Below are 20415 nucleotides of genomic sequence, written 5' to 3' on the forward strand. Positions count from 1 at the left end.
ACTTCTTTACATCTCGACCTTTACTGTAGAGTACCGGGAATCAGGGACGGGGCTACAACCTACAGCGGTCCAGGAGCTACCTCGCTTCCTCTCTTCTCCCCGTGCTGTGCGTCTCTTCTTTCTCCGCCCCTGCGGCTCTCCGTCTGAAGCGCCGAGCGACTCTTCACTACTGTCTCGGACCATTGGACGCTACTAGGTTTTCTGGTTAGTTTCCTAATGTCGCTTTATTTTACAATTAAGAACAGGACATGATATGCGCATGAACTAAAGTAACGAATAATGAGAAAATCATATTGATATTGGATTTTACAATATTTTTACAATTTTCGCTTATTCCACTCAAATTCCTATCGAGTCCATTCGAAACAAGAATCACAAGTGTTTAGAATGCAATCTGTTACATGAATCACAATTTTCCCAATAGTTGGCTTGAATTTATAATTTGTTGTTTGGCTAACTGGCCAGTTTTTACAATACTGGAAGAGTTGGATTGCTAGACCAATCCCCAGGTTTACACCTTTACAGCAATGCTGTTGGGCCTCTTGAGCACTGTCTATTCTCATTAACTAATTAAAACCAGCACGAGTCTTTATTATGAACATTGTAGAACAAGGCGATATAATAACGAACTGATATAAAACTTGATCTATATTATCTTGATGCACATATCAGCATGGAGAAAATTGTTCTGGTATAGGAAAAATGTTCATATTTTCATTTTCTATAAAATTATTATTTTGAACTTGATATGGATGGAAGGATTAAATTGTTTTGAGTTAGATGCTTAAAATGCTTGTAATATTTGTCAAAAATAGTTGATCCTGTAAGGCTTTTGTTTGTTAATATCTTGTACCATGTCTACATTATATTTAATTTAGTTCGATGAAGGATACTTGATAGTTGACAGTGTGAATTTTTTTTTTAATTTGACCTTTTTACCAAATTGTATTGAAATAAAGGGATCCTCATTTTAAAGAAAGGGTGCGTTGGCAATTTTAATGTTTAATAAAAACAATTAATGATAAATGAAATGAAAAAAAAAATAATTTTTTTTCCTACCCTTGATGAAGATCTTGGCTACGCCCCTGTCTGTGATCCTACAAAGTTTATACAATGATGGCTGGAAGCGGGAACAGTGATGAGCTAGATGCTGTTAGGGCAGTGGTGCTTAAACCCTCCGAAATCCTAGACGAACAACACTTTGTTAAGATCAACGGGTATGATTTCAATCATGGCCTCGATCTTACAGGTCTTCTCAATTCCATGGCATCAACTGGGTTCCAGGCTTCCAACCTTGGTGATGCCATTGCCGTAGTTAATCAAATGGTAACTGGTTTTCCTTTCTTTAAATAATATTAAATGTGTTAGTTTTGCCCAGCTTGATAGTTGCTTCTTCTCCCGGTAAATGAGACTTTTAGAATGTTTATGTGCTTTAACTTTATATTTACTAAATCGGTTGAGTTTTAGTTCTTGTGGACCTCCATTGTGCTAACTAATGTAAGGATTTCTATGTTATAATATCCTAGATCATAACAAATTCAACTTATTTTCTGTAATGAAACTTTTGTCGTCCTTGTGTTTTATTGTTAAATTTCGACTCACATCTTTTAAAGCTAGATTGGAGGTTGTCTCATGAGAAGCCAGCTGCTGATTCTGATTGTTCGGAGCTCGATCCATCCTATAGAGAATCTGTCAAATGCAAGATTTTTTTGGGGTTCACTTCAAATCTGATTTCTTCTGGGATTCGGGATGTGATCAGGTTTCTGACCCAACACAAGATGGTTAGTAACTTCACCTAGATTCCAATTTTGTTTTAGATCAATTTTATGAAGGGATTCACGCTGCTTGGTGCCATTAGAACCTAAATGAAAGTAAGTTGCTAGATTTTAAGTGTCACACATTGGTAAAAGATAATGTTTATAATCCCCATTTAGTATCAGTTGGTTGGCTGAATTGTATGATTAATTTCAAATTTATGTGACAACAGATAGAAAATTATAAGTAAGCCTAAATTAGACCCTTTATATGCACCTGAATTAACCCTTGAATGCATCTTTGATAAACTCTTTGGTTTAAATTTGATCTTATCTCATTATTTAACCATGGAGCTTGGCAAAAAGAATACAGCGCTTTCATGTGTGATGTGTCCTAGCATAATGTTGAAATGTCATGCATCCTGAAAAGAAAGAAGTGTCACACATACCCTTCAGACTTTTTTAAAATTGTGTATAATATTTCTGGGGTATTCATGAATGACTCAATTTCTCAAGTGTTAGGGTATACAGGAAGGGGAGTATGGAAAGGGAGTTTGTGCCCCATCTTCAAGCTCCCCTTCACTGCTCCTCCGAGAGAATGAACAACAATTGCGGAATTTGAAATTTCTTGAAAGCGAGTGTGCACAGGAACCAAAATTTCAGACCATTTAGATAAATTTGAAAAATGAAGAAACAGCAGGTTCTCTATAGATTTATTTTGGACGTGAAGCATTCTTAGAACCATTTCAGCAGCCACCAGTCCTTATAAAATACAGGAAGAACGGCGTTGATACATATAAAAATGTAAATTTCCGAATTTATTTTGTATTGATCCAGGCAGAAATGAATAATTTTAACCAAAGTGTCCGAAATCATGCCTGCTTTCAATGCATAGGTCAAACTAGTGCTGCTATATTGTGAAATATGCACTTGTAATCCTTGATATTTCTCTGTGAATATGACTTGATACAGGTTGATGTGATAGTGACGACCGCTGGTGGCATAGAAGAGGATCTGATAAAATGCCTGGCACCAACATACCGAGGAGAATTCTCTCTGCCTGGTGCACAACTTCGTTCCAAGGGCTTGAACCGCATCGGCAATTTGTTGGTGCCAAATGATAACTATTGCAAATTTGAGAATTGGATCATGCCTCTTCTTGATTGCATGCTTATAGAACAATCCAATCAGGTATGGTAGTAGGTATCGCAGTTGGTTGTCAAGTTGGCCAAATTTATATTCTATTAACTTGTCCAATAGCAAGATCAATATGGTTTCAATTTTTATGTGCAATTAACTTCCAAATTAATAACCTATTTTGTGCTCCCAATTTAACCCAAGTACCGTCACCGGATTGTTGCAAAAAAAGAATCAGGTCTTGCATCTAGAATCATTGGAAGCCGCATATTCACTAATTACTGGTTGGTAATCAAGCACCCTGAATTAACATTGAATTAGTTGTGCGTTCAAGCCTTAAGTTATAACCTCATTCACCATTCAATTTGCAGTTGAGGTCTATATAGTTTGAGCTGTTCTCTGTTTAACTCGATCTTGAACTTGGCTTAAAATTTGCAAATTTGAGTATCTTGTCTGGATTTTGAGTTTGTGGTTAATTCATGCTGATGTTTGACCTAAGGGACAAAAGTACCCGACTTGTGTGGTATTGGTTTTGTGGACTCATGAACTCTACACAGGAAATTTGTTGATCCAATACCCTTTGATAATGCATTGAACTCTACATAGGAAATTTGTTGATCCAATACCCTTTGATAATGCATTTGCTGCTGAATTTACCTTTCATAAACCAAGTGACAAGAAGATTGTGATCATTAAAATAATGCTAATGCTGTGCAGCTTAAGGAATTCAGTTTCCTTGACATTATATATTTCTTTGTTCTTATTTGAAAATGTATCTGCTTTGATTTGTTTGTAGAAGTTGGTCTGGACGCCGTCAAAGGTGATTGCACGCCTTGGCAAAGAAATAAATGACGAAACCTCCTACCTTTACTGGGCTTACAAGGTGCTGCTTTTTCTCAACTGCCTATATGTAATATCATAAATAATGTTCCAAAATCCTAGAACATCAGGTCTGCCCTCGAGATAGTATTTTTTGGGCTTTAATAGGCACTCCTGGTACATTTTTATTTTCTTTTCAAGGGCCAGCTTTGGTTCTCTATTAGATTAAAAGGATGTACATAATGCCATGCCTTTCTATTATTTTATTTATTTCAAAGCAATGAAAGCACTGAAATTTGACAATTAAACTAGAATGGCATCCCTGTGTACTGCCCTGCTTTGACGGATGGATCATTAGGAGACATGATCTACTGCCATTCAGTGCGAAATCCTGGTCTAGTTATTGATATTGTTGAAGGTATTAAGTTATACGTCCGTTAAATTTACCATCTTACTTTGAGCTATTCTGGCCCTGTTCTTTTACAAATGAGGTAGATATGGATATAAAATCCTCATAATAAATTAATTAGTGATCTAAATATGATAAATATGTTTCATATGATGGTTACATATGGATGGTCATGCATCGAACTGCACACGATAATTAGATTTTCTTATTTTTGCTTTTCAGAAAAATAAGAAAAAATAGTAATTTTAAATTTGCATAATGATGATGAAATTTCTACCTTTTTGGGACATCAAATCACTGTTCAACACCTCTTTATGTGGCAGATATTAGGTCAATGAATGGGGAGGCGGTGCATATTGGTCAGAGAAAAACTGGGGTGATAATCTTAGGTGGAGGGCTACCGAAGCACCACATATGCAATGCCAATATGATGCGCAATGGTGCCGACTATGCTGTTTATATTAACACTGCCCAGGAGTTTGATGGCAGTGATTCGGGTGCGCAACCTGACGAGGCAGTTTCTTGGGGAAAAATCAAAGGCTCTGCCAAACCTGTTAAGGTATAATGTTGTTTTTTCTTACAAAATTGGCCTGACTGAGAAAACAGTTGAAATTGAGGATTTAATGGTTTATGTATTACCTGGGGTTTGATGCCTGTGCTGGTATGAATCTTGACTGGTCTAAGCTAAATGTATAATGCAAACAAAGGGTATGTTACTGAGATGCAAAACAAGCTGTGACAAAGAAGGATTAAATTACGATTAGCCTGTTTTGTGATGTTTCCCTAATTTTTTATAGTTTTTGTGCTTGATTTTACCTTCAATTAATGTCGGTGCTAATTTTGCAATTCTTTTTATTGTTATATTTTCCAAACTAGGTGCATTGTGACGCAACTATAGCATTTCCCCTGCTGGTAGCTGCAACATTTGCCAAAAAATTTCACGACGGGCAAACAAAGAACATTCCTTGATTTTTTTTTCTTGATGATTTAGTTGAGGCAGTTAATGAGAAAAGATGCCTTCTGTGCTCAGATAAACTTGTTATGGTATGCTTCTGCTCTAGTTTTGATTCACAACGGTGCTCACTTATTAGGTTCCAAGAAAAGAAACTAAAATTAGTTTCCCTTGTATGTCGAGAGCTCTATAAAGACAGAATAGTTATATGTAATACAGTTTTACGGTAGGCCAACTGCATTATGTTGCTATGTTTACTTTTCCATTTAAATCGATTATGATAGACATGTAGTTTTGAGTATTGCAACTAAAGTTTACATAATGCGCAATTGTATGATTTTTTTTACTGTAGCGTTCTTTGTCTAATATTAAAAGATTGTTTGGGACGCATCCCAGGTATAATTATCTTTCATTAAAATTGGACCTGCAATTGCTACGGAGCATCAGCCAAACCGCTTGAGGGGATTTTTTAACTACTGAAAATTTTATTAAAAGGCCAAGTTCCACCCGTCAATTCTGATACCAAAAATGAATTATTTGGTGCGCACAGTTTTTAAAAAAAAAATTCAACTACTTGAGAACTGCAGACTTAAGAGTAGTGACGTAAGCAATTTTGTCTCTACACGGATAGATGTAGGGTCAATTCTCGACAATAGCATTTAAAAAAGAGGAGGGTTCAAATGCCTCCATGTTTTTGTGCCTCCATCTCTCTCCATTATTTTTAAAGTTCAAACAGTCGATCCGAACCGCTCAACCTAACCTCCATACTAAAATTTGTTTGGAGACCAAATTTTATATTTTTAGGAATTTTTTTACTATTTTTTTAGATATGTATAAAATCAGTAAATCTGAACCATCTAAAAATAGTATTTTTGTACTTATTTAAAAAAATAGTAAAAAAATTCCTAAAAATATAAAATTTGGTCTCCAAACACATTTTAGTATGGAGGTTAGGTTGAGCGGTTCGGATCGACTGTTTGAACTTTGAAAATGATAGAGAAAGATGGAGGCATAATGGAGGCACAAAAACATGGAGGCATTTGAACCCTCTTTAAAAAATATTGGAAGCATACCGGGATACTTTAATCAAAATAAAAAAAAAATTCAACCACTTGATTTTTATACGACATTTGTTAAATAAAAAAGTTTGAACCAAAATACTTATCCGGTCAAGTCGGCTAAAATTAACAATTCAAAATTTGTCAGTCTATTCAAGCTGATACTTAGCCTATAGTTATCTATAATTTATCCCAACTTCAGGTCCTTAGGCCCGGCTCTGGAGCAGGAAGTGAAATGCGTCTCTATCTTCGGCCCATTAATTATAATGGGCCTTACATCTTAGATTATTTATTTATTTTTTTTGAATAATTTCACGTAGACAGGCTTCCCGTCGAGTGCGTATCCTCTGAGATATCTCATATTTTGCGTGACCGACGTGTCCGGTTTCTATTCGGAGATAGCATGGGGGCAAGTATTATTTGAGCTTTAAGATTTGTGTAGAACGTACTTGGACTGTTGAGATTTTCCAAAAAGTCACGCACCATATGAGATATCTCAGACGATGCGAATTCCTTCCCGTCTGAGTTGCAATTTAGAAATGAGACTGCTCGTCCCGTTTCGATCGTAATTCGTAGTTTCCAACACGAGGTAAAAAATGAAGAATCTCAGTCTATTTCGTTTGATCCTCTATAACTCGGTCTATAACAAGTAATTACCACCTAATATTTGGGGGAGGGGATTTCTTTTCCGAGGAATTCTGATTTCTGAATGCCAAGTATTTCGGGTCTCTTTGTCAGTTAGTTCTGCACAAAAGTTCGTATTATACGCGCCTCAGATGATCCGACACTCTTTAGTTTCGCCTGACCCCAAAGAAACGCGCGCAGTGCATGATACACTCCAGCTCTCCGCTGACAGTACCAGAATCCCGTTTAATCGCTGAGACACTGTGAGCAATTTTGTCTTCACTCTCCCACAAAATGCGAGTGTATGAGATCCGTCGCTTCTTCTAGAAAATTCCATAGCAACAGCCTTGGCGCCTCTCTCTCTGGATTAGAGTGAGAGTCGCATGGCTGATGGCAACATTCTCTTCTCCGGCGACGCGCCATCACCAAGCTCGTCATCTCCGTTGATGCATGACATGGACGAGGACGGAGAGGTGTGTCGAATCTGTCGCTTACCGGGTAGTGTAGGCGACCCGCTTCGATACCCGTGTGTCTGTCGCGGCAGCATCAAGTATGTGCACGAGGAGTGCCTTCTCCAATGGCTCAGTGTCGGCAACAAAAGCCATTGCGAGGTTGAATAACTATTTCGTGATTATTCTTTGCTAAAGGTTTTAACTCGTGGTTAATGCTGCGGTAATTCTGAGTTTAAAGTTAGGTGATTTTCACTTTGTAGTACAGGTGTAGAAAATGTATTTTTTATCTCTTTGAGTTCTTGGAAAGGAAGGAAAAAAAAATTGGGGATAATAATTTAGAATTTCAATTATGCATAACAGCATAGGATTCTGGAATGATATATATTTTCAAGATGTGACATCTTGAAAAATAGTGGGAGCTGGAAGTTTTGGTAAGAGGCAATATTCTAGATGCTCTACTAATTGCAACTGAATTTTTTAACTGTTCTTAAGTTGTAGCAAGTACTATTTAGTGTTGGTCTTCATGTTTGATTTCAACCTTTACAACATTACTATTTTTCCAATGGATGACTTAGTTCAAGTCTCTTCTCTCTAATCATTCTGTGGTTATTGTAATCTATAACTTCGGTGTATTACTTTAATGAATTTCAGGCATTTCCTTGCAAGTTAGGCATACAAATTAACCAAAACAATATGTTATACAACAAGTTACTTACCACATCATCTAAGATTAAGTTTTAGCATAGAACAAGCCCCAAAGCAATCGGTCCTGTTCGCTTAATTTTGTTGCAGAGTAGTTTCCAATGCCTTACAGATAATTATTAATCCCTCATCAAATTTCATGATTAATTAAACTGATTTTCATTAACCTATAGTATAAATACTTGTACACAATTATTTGAGGACCTCGTGAATAATAAAAATGCTCCTTCTGTATTCTGCAGGTGTGTAGGCACACCTTTTCTTTTTCTCCTATCTATGCTGACCACACCCCTGTTAGAATTCCATTTTACGAAATAGTGACCTGGGGTGCAACAAAAGCTCCCAGTTTGCTGCTGTTCTTCCTTCGTCTTGCTTGTGTGATCTTTGTGTGGTTTATCATAGTGCCGTTCACCACACGTTGGGTTTGGCGAATGACACTGATGATTAAAACCCTTGCTGAAGGATGGGCTTTCCTCTTTGACTACAGTTTCACAATTGTAGACAGCTTAGTTGGTTTGCTATGCTTTGTGGGAATGAATATGCTTAGTTGTATTTGTCTCAGTTTGATAATGTATTATAGTCAGAGACAACCGACCAACCAGGGGCCTAGAAATGGAGATGCTTTTGTTGGTGAAATGGAAGTGGTAATTGTTCTTCCATTTGAGGTACACCATGAAACCTTAGCAGAACTTTTTGGTATGGAAGGTTCTATGTACCCTTTCTTCAAGCGACTTTTACGGGTATGCACTCACGTATCATGCAAGTTCTGTCAATTTATTAATTTGCTCAGACTTCTAAAAGTACTGCAGATGCGTACCCCTATATATATATTAGCGAATCAAGAATATCTTATTGGGCACACAACCATTATGAAATGCTAGGTTTGGTTTGCATCCTGGCTTTATTTGCTATGTTATTGAAAATATCTTTTTATCTTTTTATTTTTTTTTTAAAATAGGATTTTGCAGGCAATGCTGCAGTGACTATTGGCCTGGTTGCTATCCCTATTTACTTGGGAAGAATGATTCTCTACTCTACAAGTACACCTAATTTGTATGCACTAGTCATGGGATATATTCCCATATTTGGACTTTGTTTCATTTATCTTAGGAGGAGACAATTAAAGGGTCTTGTAGCGGCAATTCTGTCCTTCTGTTGGAAGTGCTTGGCTAGAACTGAGCCTTTGATGACAGGGGATATGAGTGTTGGAAGGGAAATTCCATATTTTTTGAGGAAATTCTTGGTTGCTATTATACCTGTGATGACATTCCTCAAGGTTGGGACTTTTCTGGTGATTGAGCTTCTCATTTTCTCATTTGTTCTTGGCTGTTGTCTTGATGCATGCACCGTGGAAGTTTGGGGGGTTTCAATAAAATACAGAATCGAATTGTTCTATTATCACCCTCTAAGAAGCTATATGTATTATTTGGTGCTTGGGTTGTGCTATATGGTCCTTATATCAAACTTCATTTCTCATGTTGAAAAGGTAAGGTGAACTATCTTTCTTTTATAAATTTTTTTCCACATCTTATTTATTACTAAGATACGGTCACTAAATTTTTTCTCAGATTAACTTTCCTTTATATGATAGGTGTTGCACACTAGTCTTCCAATCCTCTCTTGGGATATCAGGCATAGGATTCCAAATTCAGATCAGATCAACACTTTAGCTGTAGAGCACATTAGCAATCTTTCTCTGAGACTTTTGTTGTCCATTAGTTTTGATAGTGTGGTGGTGGTGATTCTGATTTTCTTACCTGTCAGACTTGCTGTGCGATTAGCCCCTTCCATCTTTCCTCTGGACTTGACGTAAGCTTCATTCTTTTCATGTTTTATTTTGCAAAATGTTATCTACCCTACAGAAGTAGTCACAATAATTTCACAAATATTGTTGAATTCAATGGAGACCTCACTGTGTTAATAGAATTGTTTGATACATTAGCCTTTCTCCTTTAGTATACTCTTGCAGAACTTAACATACAATTCAAATTTATGTAGCTTCCCCAATATCATTCACAACATACATGAATTTGTGGCGCTGCTCTTGGTGTACATTCCATTTGTAGCACATCATATCTGTGATTTCCATTTTGGAGATACAATCAGAGCCCTCTTACATCATTGGTTTGCACTGGTTGGTTGGGCTATTGGCCTAGCCAATTGCTCAGTGACCAAAAATCATGGAATTGTTGAAGAAATTGGAAATGACTCCAGTGGAAATGTAAATTACAGCGAAGTATCTCCAATTTCTTTCAAAGGAGAACCCCAGTAAGTACTTCTATCACATTTTCCTGCTCTTTCTGTACCTATATGTGTATAACTTTTTTGTGTAATAATTATCAATAAATCTCCATATTTTGGTATTGAACTAGTCAGTGGTGTTTCAGCTGCTCATTTGGCAAGTAATCTGTTTTTGGGTCCCTTAATGCTTTTTTGAAATTTCTACTTGACTAGGATACTTTGGATTTCTGATTTATTATTAAAATGAAAATATTGGTGGTACTGCTAAAATATGAATGATACTGCTCTGTTAAGACCTAGGCACTCAGGGATTGAATGGATAATAATAACATAGAAGGATTTATAATAAATTTTATCCTTTTCAGATACCTTATACTCCGGATTATGCTAATGCTAGTCTTGTCATGGACCACTCTTCTACTACTTAACACGACAATGCTTGTCGTTCCTGCTTCGATTGGGCGAGCTGTTTTCAATGCAATTCCTTATCCTGAGGACTTTAATGTCATCTGGCACAATGGTACAAGATATTGGAATAACTTTATCATTTTATTTCTATCTAAAATTGATAGAGAACTCACAAATTTTAATCATGAATGTTCCTGGATAAACCATAGTAGTGAATGGAGAGTTTAATTTTATACTTCTAAAACACTATTGTAATGAATGCACCACTCAAAATAGGTTAAAAATTATAGGTTTTGGTAAATTTCAGTAATGGGCTAGCAGTTATTAACTTCTCTCAGTAATAGATTCTGATTTGAAGTAGATGGACCTATTGTACTTCTAGTATAAACTGAAAAACGAAAAAAATTAACTAAAGGGACCGACAACCTGTGGTCCTTCAAAAATGTTAGTCTCTCTGCTGCAAATTTCTCATACCAATCATAATGATCTTATTGCTTCTTTCTTGCAGATTTCTATACCATCAGTGTTGGGTTGTATATCATGTGGAAATGCATAGTGACAGCCACAAAAGTGGTACATTGCATAAAAGATCGTGATGTTCTTCTTGGACCAGAGATCCGGAAAATGGGCTCAACTGCTCTAAAATGCTTGACTCTGTTTTTCATTTGGGTAAGATGAATCTGTTTTCAACTAGCTCATCTCTCAATCAAAGGTTTATATGCTATTAACAGTTTCTTGATTTTGTAAGAAAAAAAAAATACTTTTACTGACTAGCTCGATTGTTTTTCTTTTATAGGTTTCTGTTATTCCCTTACTTTCAGGTTTCTTACTTGATCTGGTTACTGCACCTCTTGTGGTCCCTGTCGATGAAACCCAGATCTTATTCTGGCACATAAACTGGGCCAATGGTTCACTTTGTCTCAACATATGGTTGTCCATGGTAATTTACATTAGGTTTGCTATTGTTCTAATATATATATTTTTTTTCTGGATTTTAATGGGCTATGTCTGTTTCCTTTTGCCCATTGACTTTGCTCTTGTTCAAAAGATTGTGTAATTGTGTACTGCTGATTAATCTAATTTTCATATCTCCGCTTGAATATTTAGCTTCTGGTCTTATATTTGACTAGCAGGTGGGGTATCAAATGATACAGGATTCTGAAAGATTTCAAAGGTTGTGCACAAATCTTGTATTATTGGAGGAGCATGGCTTATCGCATTTCACATGGTCTTCTGCCATTGGTGAGACTATATTTTCAATCATTTCTCATCTGCTCACCGGGCTGTGTGTCCCTTATGTTTTTGCCAAGGGAATATTCCCTCTATTTGGTTATACTGTGTTGGCCAACTCTGTAGCATATCTCTATGCCTGGCTTGGCTTCCTTCTCTTATATATGGTATGGAGCTGTGTGGCGAAGCTTCCTTCTTGGGTTGCCAGAGTACAAAATTTCATAAAGGATGATCGGTACGTTATTGGAAGGAGAGTATATAACTACCATGTATAAAGGTGATTCTGCAATTAATGCATTTTTTCTGGATATATGAACATGCATTGTAGTTATCTAGGATATAGTATGAGAAATTTTCATGGAGAAAATGTTACTGAATTCTGAGAAATTTGTCACAAACAAAACAGTATTTTTGTCGGCTACTTCTATTAGTTTTTTTAAGACATCTGTAGAAAAAGTTGCTTAATTTTACTTTGTTTTCAACTGACAGCTATGCTTTTGGCTTTGGGGGCAGATACCACACTTTTTATGCATTATATATTTATCCTTCTCTGTTTTGCTATGGGAAATAAAACTGGATTTTGATTAATACCATGACTACATTGCCCAAGTGGAAAATGAACGACACCACTATTTGTATGAGGGTGATGATATAAAGCCCTTATAATTTCCCCTGTATCCTTACCATAGAACTACCAGACACTCACCATGGGCATACTGAGCACAATGTGTATGAAGCAACATGCATAGGTGAGCAGGTTAGAGAACGCTAACAAAGTTGAATGCATCGTGGTTTGTTGTTTGGGTAAGCTAATTTGATGAAGTGGCATGCGTGCTGGTTAATTTGCGCAAGTTATGTTATGTAGATACTGAGAGTGAGAGCTGTTGGGTAAGTCGTGCAAAATGACCCATGAAGGCATGAAGTATGAAGAGAAAGCATTATGTGTCGTTGATTTTGGGCCGAACAATTCAGCTAGGGGATTGAAACTTGGTAAGCACCACTGCACCAGTGGGCGTTCTACAAGATCCCAGAAAACATGTATGAACAATTTGAATTAAAATTATAATAACTAATGAGAAATTTCGATTGCACGAGAGCACCAACTTAAATAAGAGACGTCGCAACAAATGACAATTGATAAAAGAATAAGAGTTCTTACAACAAATGACATTGTCTACAATAACTTTAAACAAAAAAAAATAAAAATACATGTCTTGCCTTAACAGATTGGTCTAAATAGCAGTACTTGAGGGGGCAATATGAAGTAATTTCAAGTTCACTTGCATATATAGTTGAAGGGGAAGTATAGCTTTTGACAACGCCTTGGGACATCACAGTGGGAGAGAGGTCGAAAGAGACACAAATCAAATGACAAAAAGGAAAAATATTAGAACATTCTTCAAGACCTTACTACACATTGTTACACGTATAATCAGAGGTGGTGCTAAGAACAAGGAACGGAGTTTATTGATCTCATTTTTCGATTTTTTCAAATTTTTTATATTTATATATATATTTTTATATTATTTAAAGTAAAATATTATGATATTGTAAAATTAATTTTCATTCTCCATTAATAAATTATATATGATTGACCTTTATATGTATTTAATCTTGAGTTCAAAAGTCTGACTCTGCCTTGTGTATGATTGCCAATGGGTAGCCAAAGGTGTTAGAAATGTATTAAAATGCCAGATTATTATGGGCCATAATTAATAGTTATTTGTGTAATTATAATATGGATTAGGCTATTTTGGGAAGAACACAATATGCATCGAAATTTTTGCTATACTTCTCTGATCTGATCACTTATGGATAAGTGATACTGAATAGGTGCGTTCAAATGGTGTGTTGTATTATATATACACATGCAGATGACTAGTTTCGTCTTTCTATTAAAACTGTTCAATTTTTGGACAGAGACAAAAAAGAAACATAAAAATAATAGAGAAACAATATTTTCGATTTTGGATAAAAATTGAAAAATCTGATCTGTCTATTTGCACCACTTCAAAAACCGAAAAAGAAAAGTAGGAAGACAAAAGGGGACTGTCAATTGACGTTAGCACTCCGATTCGCAGTTGTTTGTCAATATGTTCATGTGAATACCAATAGAGACATGGCTACGATTGTTGTTGCGTGGATCCGACACAAGGTGTATCGAGTGAAGAAGGTTACTACTAAAGTTTAAAGTTTCTGCTACGCATCTAGTGATAAACTTTATATCTTTAAATTAAATTATACATAGATTTTGATTTTCAAATAGTAAATAAATGATGAAGTGAATCAAATTGTTGTACTTATACCAAATCCCAATAAAAGGTACCTATCAAAACCGAGCAGGGTATTATGAGTATTTGGACAGGGACTAAAAATAAACAAGGTACAATTAAAGTCCAGCGCATCACCATACTGCTTGGGGGCAAATCAGGAGGCAGGAAATATTTTTCATTTGTATAATTGTATAGCTGGTGATAGGGAGCATTTACCTTCTGTCTGGAACAAAGTAAAATTTCACTTCAAAGTGTTGGCTTTCAATATTTCTTATGTTTAGACACTTAAAAAGAAAATTCGACATTTTCAGCTATTTGAACATATACATTTCGTATGTATTGTGAAGTATGTGTTTCAAAATGCAAATGTAGAGTTTAAAAAAAATTAAAATTTATATTATTTATTTTATTTGAAAAACCGGTGCAGTGAGGAGGTTTCAAATATCTTCATTTTTTGTGTCACCATCATGTTTCTATTTTTAGAACACAATAACATAATATTTAAAACTTAAATATCAAAATAAAATTTGTTAGATATGAAATATATCATTTTCTCTATGCACACGTAAAGATCACAACATTCTCATATTGTTTTGATTAGCATCAACTGCTTGCAAAAATACACCGATGTGGACAAATTCAGGACACATATATTTCAACTTATTGATTTATATAAAACTAGAATTGAAAAGTTATAATTTTTTGTGTATATGCAGAGAAAATAATATAAAGTAATCTAACAGCTTTATTTTGACAAATAAATTTTAGAAATTTTGTTATTAGAAAATTAACAATGGAGACATAAAAAAATAAAGATATTTGAACCGTCCTCTTTATCTATTAAGTTTTTTATTTAATTATTTTAAAAATTAAGTCGACAATTATGCCCTTGATTTCAAACTCTTCTATCTTCTTTATTGTATGTAGCACAAGCACAGGGAATTTCTTGCTTTCTCGCATAAAATTCACAAAATATTTTTGTTTGGATCGGAAATTACATGGGTTATCTCCCTACCTTATTAAGGAGCTTAATGTTTAGATCTTGCAAGGGTTGTGATTAAAAGTTAAATTTTCGGAATTAATATCAGCCATTCAATTTTCAGATCAGATACAGCAGAGTTTTCTAAATTTTACTCTTCAACACTTAAGACCCCACTGTTCGCGCCACATAAGATCCCTAAAAACCTACAAAAATTCCTGGCGCTCATCTCTTCACTCCGTCCGTCTCTGGCGCGCTCCGCTCTGGCGCTCCGTCTCTTCTCCCATCATGAATACATAGAGGAATTATTTCTCTGGCGCTCCGTCTCTTCTCCGTCTCTTCTCCTCTATGTATTTCTGGTGCTCCGTCTCTCCTCCTCTAAAAGATTCTACAACAAGATTCTATGTATTTCACACCGCTCCATCTCTTCACCAAACCACCGTCTATTAGTTTTTTTAAAAAAACGCGCGCCCTCCGCCCTCCTCTTGCCTCCTCTCACTTCCACGCCAGATGCAATGGAGAAGCATCATCATGGAAAGGAAAATCAACCACCACTTAACAATGGCCAAAAAAATTCAGATGCAACGGAACCGACAACATCAGGTATTTCGATAGCAATAACTCAATCTACACGATTTGAAGTTTTGAACTGCACACATGCTGACCTTTCAAACAATTTTTAACATCATTCATTCTTTGTCTCACAGAGAAACGATTGAAACAAAAGAGAAAGTACTTCAATAGAACATATCAAGAAACGAGTCAGGAAAAGAAACAAGCTCTTCTACTGAAAAATCGTGCAAAGAAGCAGCAGCAAACAGGGCAGAGTAGCAATTCTCCCATACAAAGTGCAATTGCAACATCTCCTCCACTAAGCGTGCGTTTTGATGGAGCTGGTACAATCATATTTTGTTTTTCAATCGTTAAAACAAGTGTAAGTTCATTTCTTTTATCAAAATTTATATTAAGTTGGATTTCCTTGTAGGTGTACAAACATGCCGTAAGAGGGTATACAGCAGAGCCAAGAACCAACCACCGGTGCTGATACAACAAAATGACAGTACAAATGAATTTGATAATATTACTGAAGGTATATGTTTATAGCATTCCATAACATTATTTTACAAGAATTATTAATTTAGAGTATTATTCTTACTAACAAATAAGAATCTTACAAATATAGAGGAAATCAACATAATGTATTTGTGTGAAGAATTTGTTGCACCTGTCATCACTGATCGATGTGAAGGTACGATTGTTATCCCATCATGAATTTTTTTAATAAAACGAAGTTGAGCCTCCTCTTGTCTGGTTTACCTGTATCCTTCCTGGTACGAGCTTGTATGCTTGCTGGTACAAAAACATAGTTTTAGCTTGTTGACTTACAACTATGCATAGCGCAGATTGGTCCATACTATGGATCAATTATTTCGTTGTACAGACCCAGAAAATAATGAAGAGGACATTCATATGAATATAATGAAAAAGGAATGTCTCTATTTGAAATTTTCTGTGATTTATAATCGATTTTAGAAGTTCATCTTTTGAAATTGGGACTGGTTCAGGAAAATTGCTACCAGCCTGAAATTTGTCAGTTACAAAACCACCTGTTCATCATAGTCCCTGAGCCATAAAAATTCTGAAATTAATTAGGCATAAAGTTCAAGTATTGATGGTCATTTCCATATAAAGAACTCCAAATTTGGCCCAGCCAATTGCTCTCAGAAAAAATCACAAATCAGACTGTCAGAATAGAGAACTGCTGGTTCCTGAAATTTGTCAGTTACAAAACCACCTGTTCATCATAGTCCCTGAGCCATAAAAATTCTGAAATTAATTAGACATAAAGTTCAAGTATTGATGGTCATTTCCATATAAAGAACTCCAAATTTGGCCCAGCCAATTGCTCTCAGAAAAAATCACTATAAACTCACGAATGATGATTTCATGATTGCTATTGATGAAAGGCGAACCACTCTTGTTACTCTTCAAGTCGATCCAAATTTTGCAATTTACCCAACGCCACAACCCATAGATCAAATTAAGGCGATACCACGCGGCAAATATCTCACAGGTAATTAACTTGTGACTACCTATTTAATTAAATATCTTAATCTTAATCTTAATCTTAACTATCATTACTAAACTATATAATTGGCAACATATATTGACTTTGTTTTAGATGTTCTCGGTCAAGTGAGTTATGCTCACCAAGTGAATTTCGTCGAATGGAGAGGTCGAGAACTTGTGCCTTCCGTTAAGATATATCTATTTCATCCGACGTGAGTAATAATAATAAACAACACTTACTAATTATAATTTGAATATTTCAAATCAAACATTAAAGGTTCACATAATTGCTTACAATGTTTTTAATGTTTAGAGGAACTGTCATTCCATTGTTGATGGTAGGCAAACCCTTCGAGAACAACCCGGGAGTCCTCCAAGCTATTGAACAAAAGTCTATTATTTTCGTCACTCGGGTGAAAGTACTTGTTGATACACCGTGTATGTAACAAATTTATATCTTTTATGTTTATTTGAAATTTTAAAAACTAAATTTAAACTAAATAAATAAAAATATTTTACAGATAATCATTTGCTTGCCACGGATATTTCCACTGTCCATTTTAATCCCCAGATGCCAGAATACGAAGAGTTGAGACTTAGGTACTTCTAAAATTAAAATATCAAAATACTCTGTCTTAAATTAATCAATATTAATCAAATTGAAGTTCCTTGATTAAAACAGTTTGTTTACTATGTACAGGCTCAACATGCCGTGAGGTGCTACCAAATTTGGTGTCAGGCTGTCAGCGTATTGAAATTACTTACTTCAGTACTTTTAGGTTGTTTGTTTTGTTTTAGCTTTGTATGTTTATGGTTTTTATTAGAGAATGTTATATTTTTTTATTTCTATATTCAATTCAGAAATAATATCTTTGATTTACATTCAGCGATATTTATTTTCTCTATTTTTATGAAATTTTTTTTTTAGTAAATTAGGTTTTCTACTACATAATTTGCTCCCGTTGCTGTGCACGGACACGATTACTAGTATGTTTTTGTATTGCAAACTGTGTCTTTATCTAGTCATCTATTAATTTCTACATTCTAAACTTTTTTTCTCGCATACTGTTCTGTTTCATTTCGGTCACTACTAAAAACAATTTTTTAATTTTAATCAAGCAATTAAGTACAGAGCTCGTTCATAGAATACTATCATTTATTCTTTGATCATCTCGCCAATTTAATTGCTTTCTCAATTTTCGAAGTCTATGTTGCTGAAACAGGAATTACCAAGTAAATATTATGTTACCCCAATCAGACAAGCCCGGTTCTGTTCTGCGGAATTACAATGTACAGTTGTTCTATCCATATTAATTACCAAGTAAATTAATATTATATTACCCCAAAATTCCACTACCTTCTCCCAATCTCAAAATCAAATTACTCAACATCTTACCTTCTCTATCTGACACCGAGTTTCTCCCAAACCCCAATTGTATTCGATCAGACTATAGAAGTATTATGTTTCTGACATTCCTTTAAAAGAGAGAGAGAGAGAGGGAAGTTTAAAATGAAAGGTATAATTGTTAACTATTTTTTTTTTTTGAAAGAAGTGAACTATGCCATCGATTTTCATTGTAAGAAACCATTACAAAGTTCACCGGTACTGGTGGTACCAAGTACAAATGATAAGCAAAAATAACAAACAAAGTATGCCAAAATATCAGAACATAGAGAACCCTGTTACAACTTGGATAACACTCATAAAACTAAGGAATTAAGCAAAACAGCCCCTAAAAAGCCATCATATCTCCAATGGATCAACATAAGCATAATAGCCCTTGCAAGCTAAGAAATCTCAAAACAGTTCATCAAAACAATCATAAACCATAAAAACCTAACAAACAAGTATATAACACCACAAAATAGAACTTTTAGCATAAAAAGACCCTAAAAATTAGGCGACGGCTAGTGATAAGTTGCTGTTCCTAACTTCTGTACTATTTGAGTATCCTTCTTCATCACTTGAATTGATCTCTACTCCAAGCATAAGGGTTGAAACCTGTGTATTTCCCATGAAAATGACCATTGTACACCCGCTCAGGTCCTTCAAATCATAAGGTAGAATTAGATTCAAGTCACCTGTCAGATATTTTTTTTATTTAAAATATTAAATAAAACAATCAAGTAAAATATTAAATAAATAAAAGAGAATATTGAATAAAATGTTAAATCTTAGTGAGAAACTAAGAATATTGAATATTATAATATTTTCATAAAAATATTAGTTACTTTCAATTATTTAAATAACGATTATAGCAATATAGTGGGACGGTTAAAAAAAAATAAGCGATTGCATTGAGTAGCTAGCAATATATTGTCCATAGCACCATAGCTTTTAGGATCCAAAAAAATTATACCCAAACTACATCTAGCTATTTAGAACGAGTTTGACTAGTATAATATCAGTGTCATTTCAACCTATATAACACCAACTCTAAAACTTATCAAATCGACTTCAAACGGTGAATCCAAACCGTTCAAATCGATCTACTTCATTAGTTGTGCATTTACATGCAAAATTTATAACTTTTCGAATTTATTTAGTATTAAGTCAAGCGGTCAAATGTGTGAGTTTTAAGTTAATTTTAATACATTTATTTTTCAATATTTTTACCGCTTGATTTGATGCTAAAATAACTCGAAAATATAAAAAAATTGTATGTAAACGCATCACTCATAATATAAATCGGTTTGAATAGTTTGAATTAATCGTTCAAAATCGATTTGATAAATTTTAGAGTTGATGTTATATAGACTAAAATGACACTGATATTATATTAACCAGATTCATTTACAACACTGGTTATTTTAAAAGTTTTCGTAACGCAGGAAATTTCCCAATAAACGAAGTCTTTCAAAATGACGAGTTGACGACCGGTCACGTTCGTGCAATCGTGCTGACGTCATGCATAGTTCGGATTCCGTGAGGCTACTGTTGTACATAAATCTGTATAGCCCGTATTTAATCGGAATGGATTTTTATTAAATTTAAAATTTGACCCCTGAGTCCTATGGATTATGGACTAAAAATATCATAGGAGAAATATTAAGTTTTTTGCTATGTAATTTCTTTATCAATAATATATAAACACAAACACTGATATTTACTATTACATTTTTTTTAGTTTGTAGAAGTAAAAACACTGATTTAATATCTAAAAGTACTCTATTAAATAGGAGATTCGTTAAGATATTTTTAAATAATTTTTTTGTTTTAGGTAACAAAAATATGGTAGGTGTTTCGATTTAAAATATTAAATATCTTTAGCATGTTTTATTTTTGTTACTTCACCCAACATAACAA

General features: G+C 34.7%; 3 protein-coding genes and 1 long non-coding RNA gene across 6 annotated transcripts; all 4 read left to right on the forward strand.

Annotated features, from left to right (window-relative positions):
- On the forward strand, nt 1-5302 carry DHS (deoxyhypusine synthase). Of its 2 annotated transcripts, XM_078314883.1 has the most exons (8): nt 1-204; nt 1071-1326; nt 1614-1781; nt 2727-2945; nt 3688-3774; nt 4023-4128; nt 4443-4678; nt 4996-5302. In XM_078314883.1, the coding sequence occupies exons 2-8, from the start codon at nt 1114-1116 to the stop codon at nt 5086-5088; spliced, it is 1122 nt and encodes a 373-aa protein (XP_078171009.1). In that variant the 5' UTR covers nt 1-204; nt 1071-1113; the 3' UTR covers nt 5089-5302. The 2 variants fall into 2 exon arrangements, with proteins under 2 accessions (XP_078171009.1, XP_078171010.1); XM_078314884.1 differs by lacking the exon at nt 1-204 and having other exon boundaries at nt 1618-1781.
- Nucleotides 5303-7022: 1720 nt separating this feature from the next.
- On the forward strand, nt 7023-10179 carry LOC144565585 (putative E3 ubiquitin ligase SUD1). The gene is made up of 5 exons (XM_078315377.1): nt 7023-7364; nt 8150-8647; nt 8866-9393; nt 9499-9716; nt 9906-10179. The coding sequence occupies exons 1-5, from the start codon at nt 7137-7139 to the stop codon at nt 10177-10179; spliced, it is 1746 nt and encodes a 581-aa protein (XP_078171503.1). The 5' UTR covers nt 7023-7136.
- Nucleotides 10180-10522: 343 nt separating this feature from the next.
- Nucleotides 10523-12193, forward strand: LOC144564968 (putative E3 ubiquitin ligase SUD1). Of its 2 annotated transcripts, none has more exons than XM_078314575.1 (4): nt 10523-10668; nt 11065-11225; nt 11353-11496; nt 11687-12193. In XM_078314575.1, exons 1-4 carry the CDS (start codon nt 10533-10535, stop codon nt 12059-12061), a joined length of 816 nt encoding a protein of 271 aa, XP_078170701.1. In that variant the 5' UTR covers nt 10523-10532; the 3' UTR covers nt 12062-12193. The 2 variants fall into 2 exon arrangements, with proteins under 2 accessions (XP_078170701.1, XP_078170702.1); XM_078314576.1 differs by having other exon boundaries at nt 11690-12193.
- A 4816-nt stretch (nt 12194-17009) lies between these two features.
- Nucleotides 17010-17533, forward strand: LOC144565115 (uncharacterized). The gene is made up of 3 exons (XR_013514841.1): nt 17010-17112; nt 17221-17320; nt 17422-17533. It is a non-coding gene; the product is annotated as an uncharacterized LOC144565115 (long non-coding RNA).
- The last annotated feature ends 2882 nt before the right edge of the window (nt 17534-20415 follow it).

Source organism: Carex rostrata, chromosome 14 (genome assembly GCF_964058835.1).
Source record: "Carex rostrata chromosome 14, lpCarRost1.2, whole genome shotgun sequence".
Lineage (NCBI taxonomy): Eukaryota > Viridiplantae > Streptophyta > Magnoliopsida > Poales > Cyperaceae > Carex > Carex rostrata.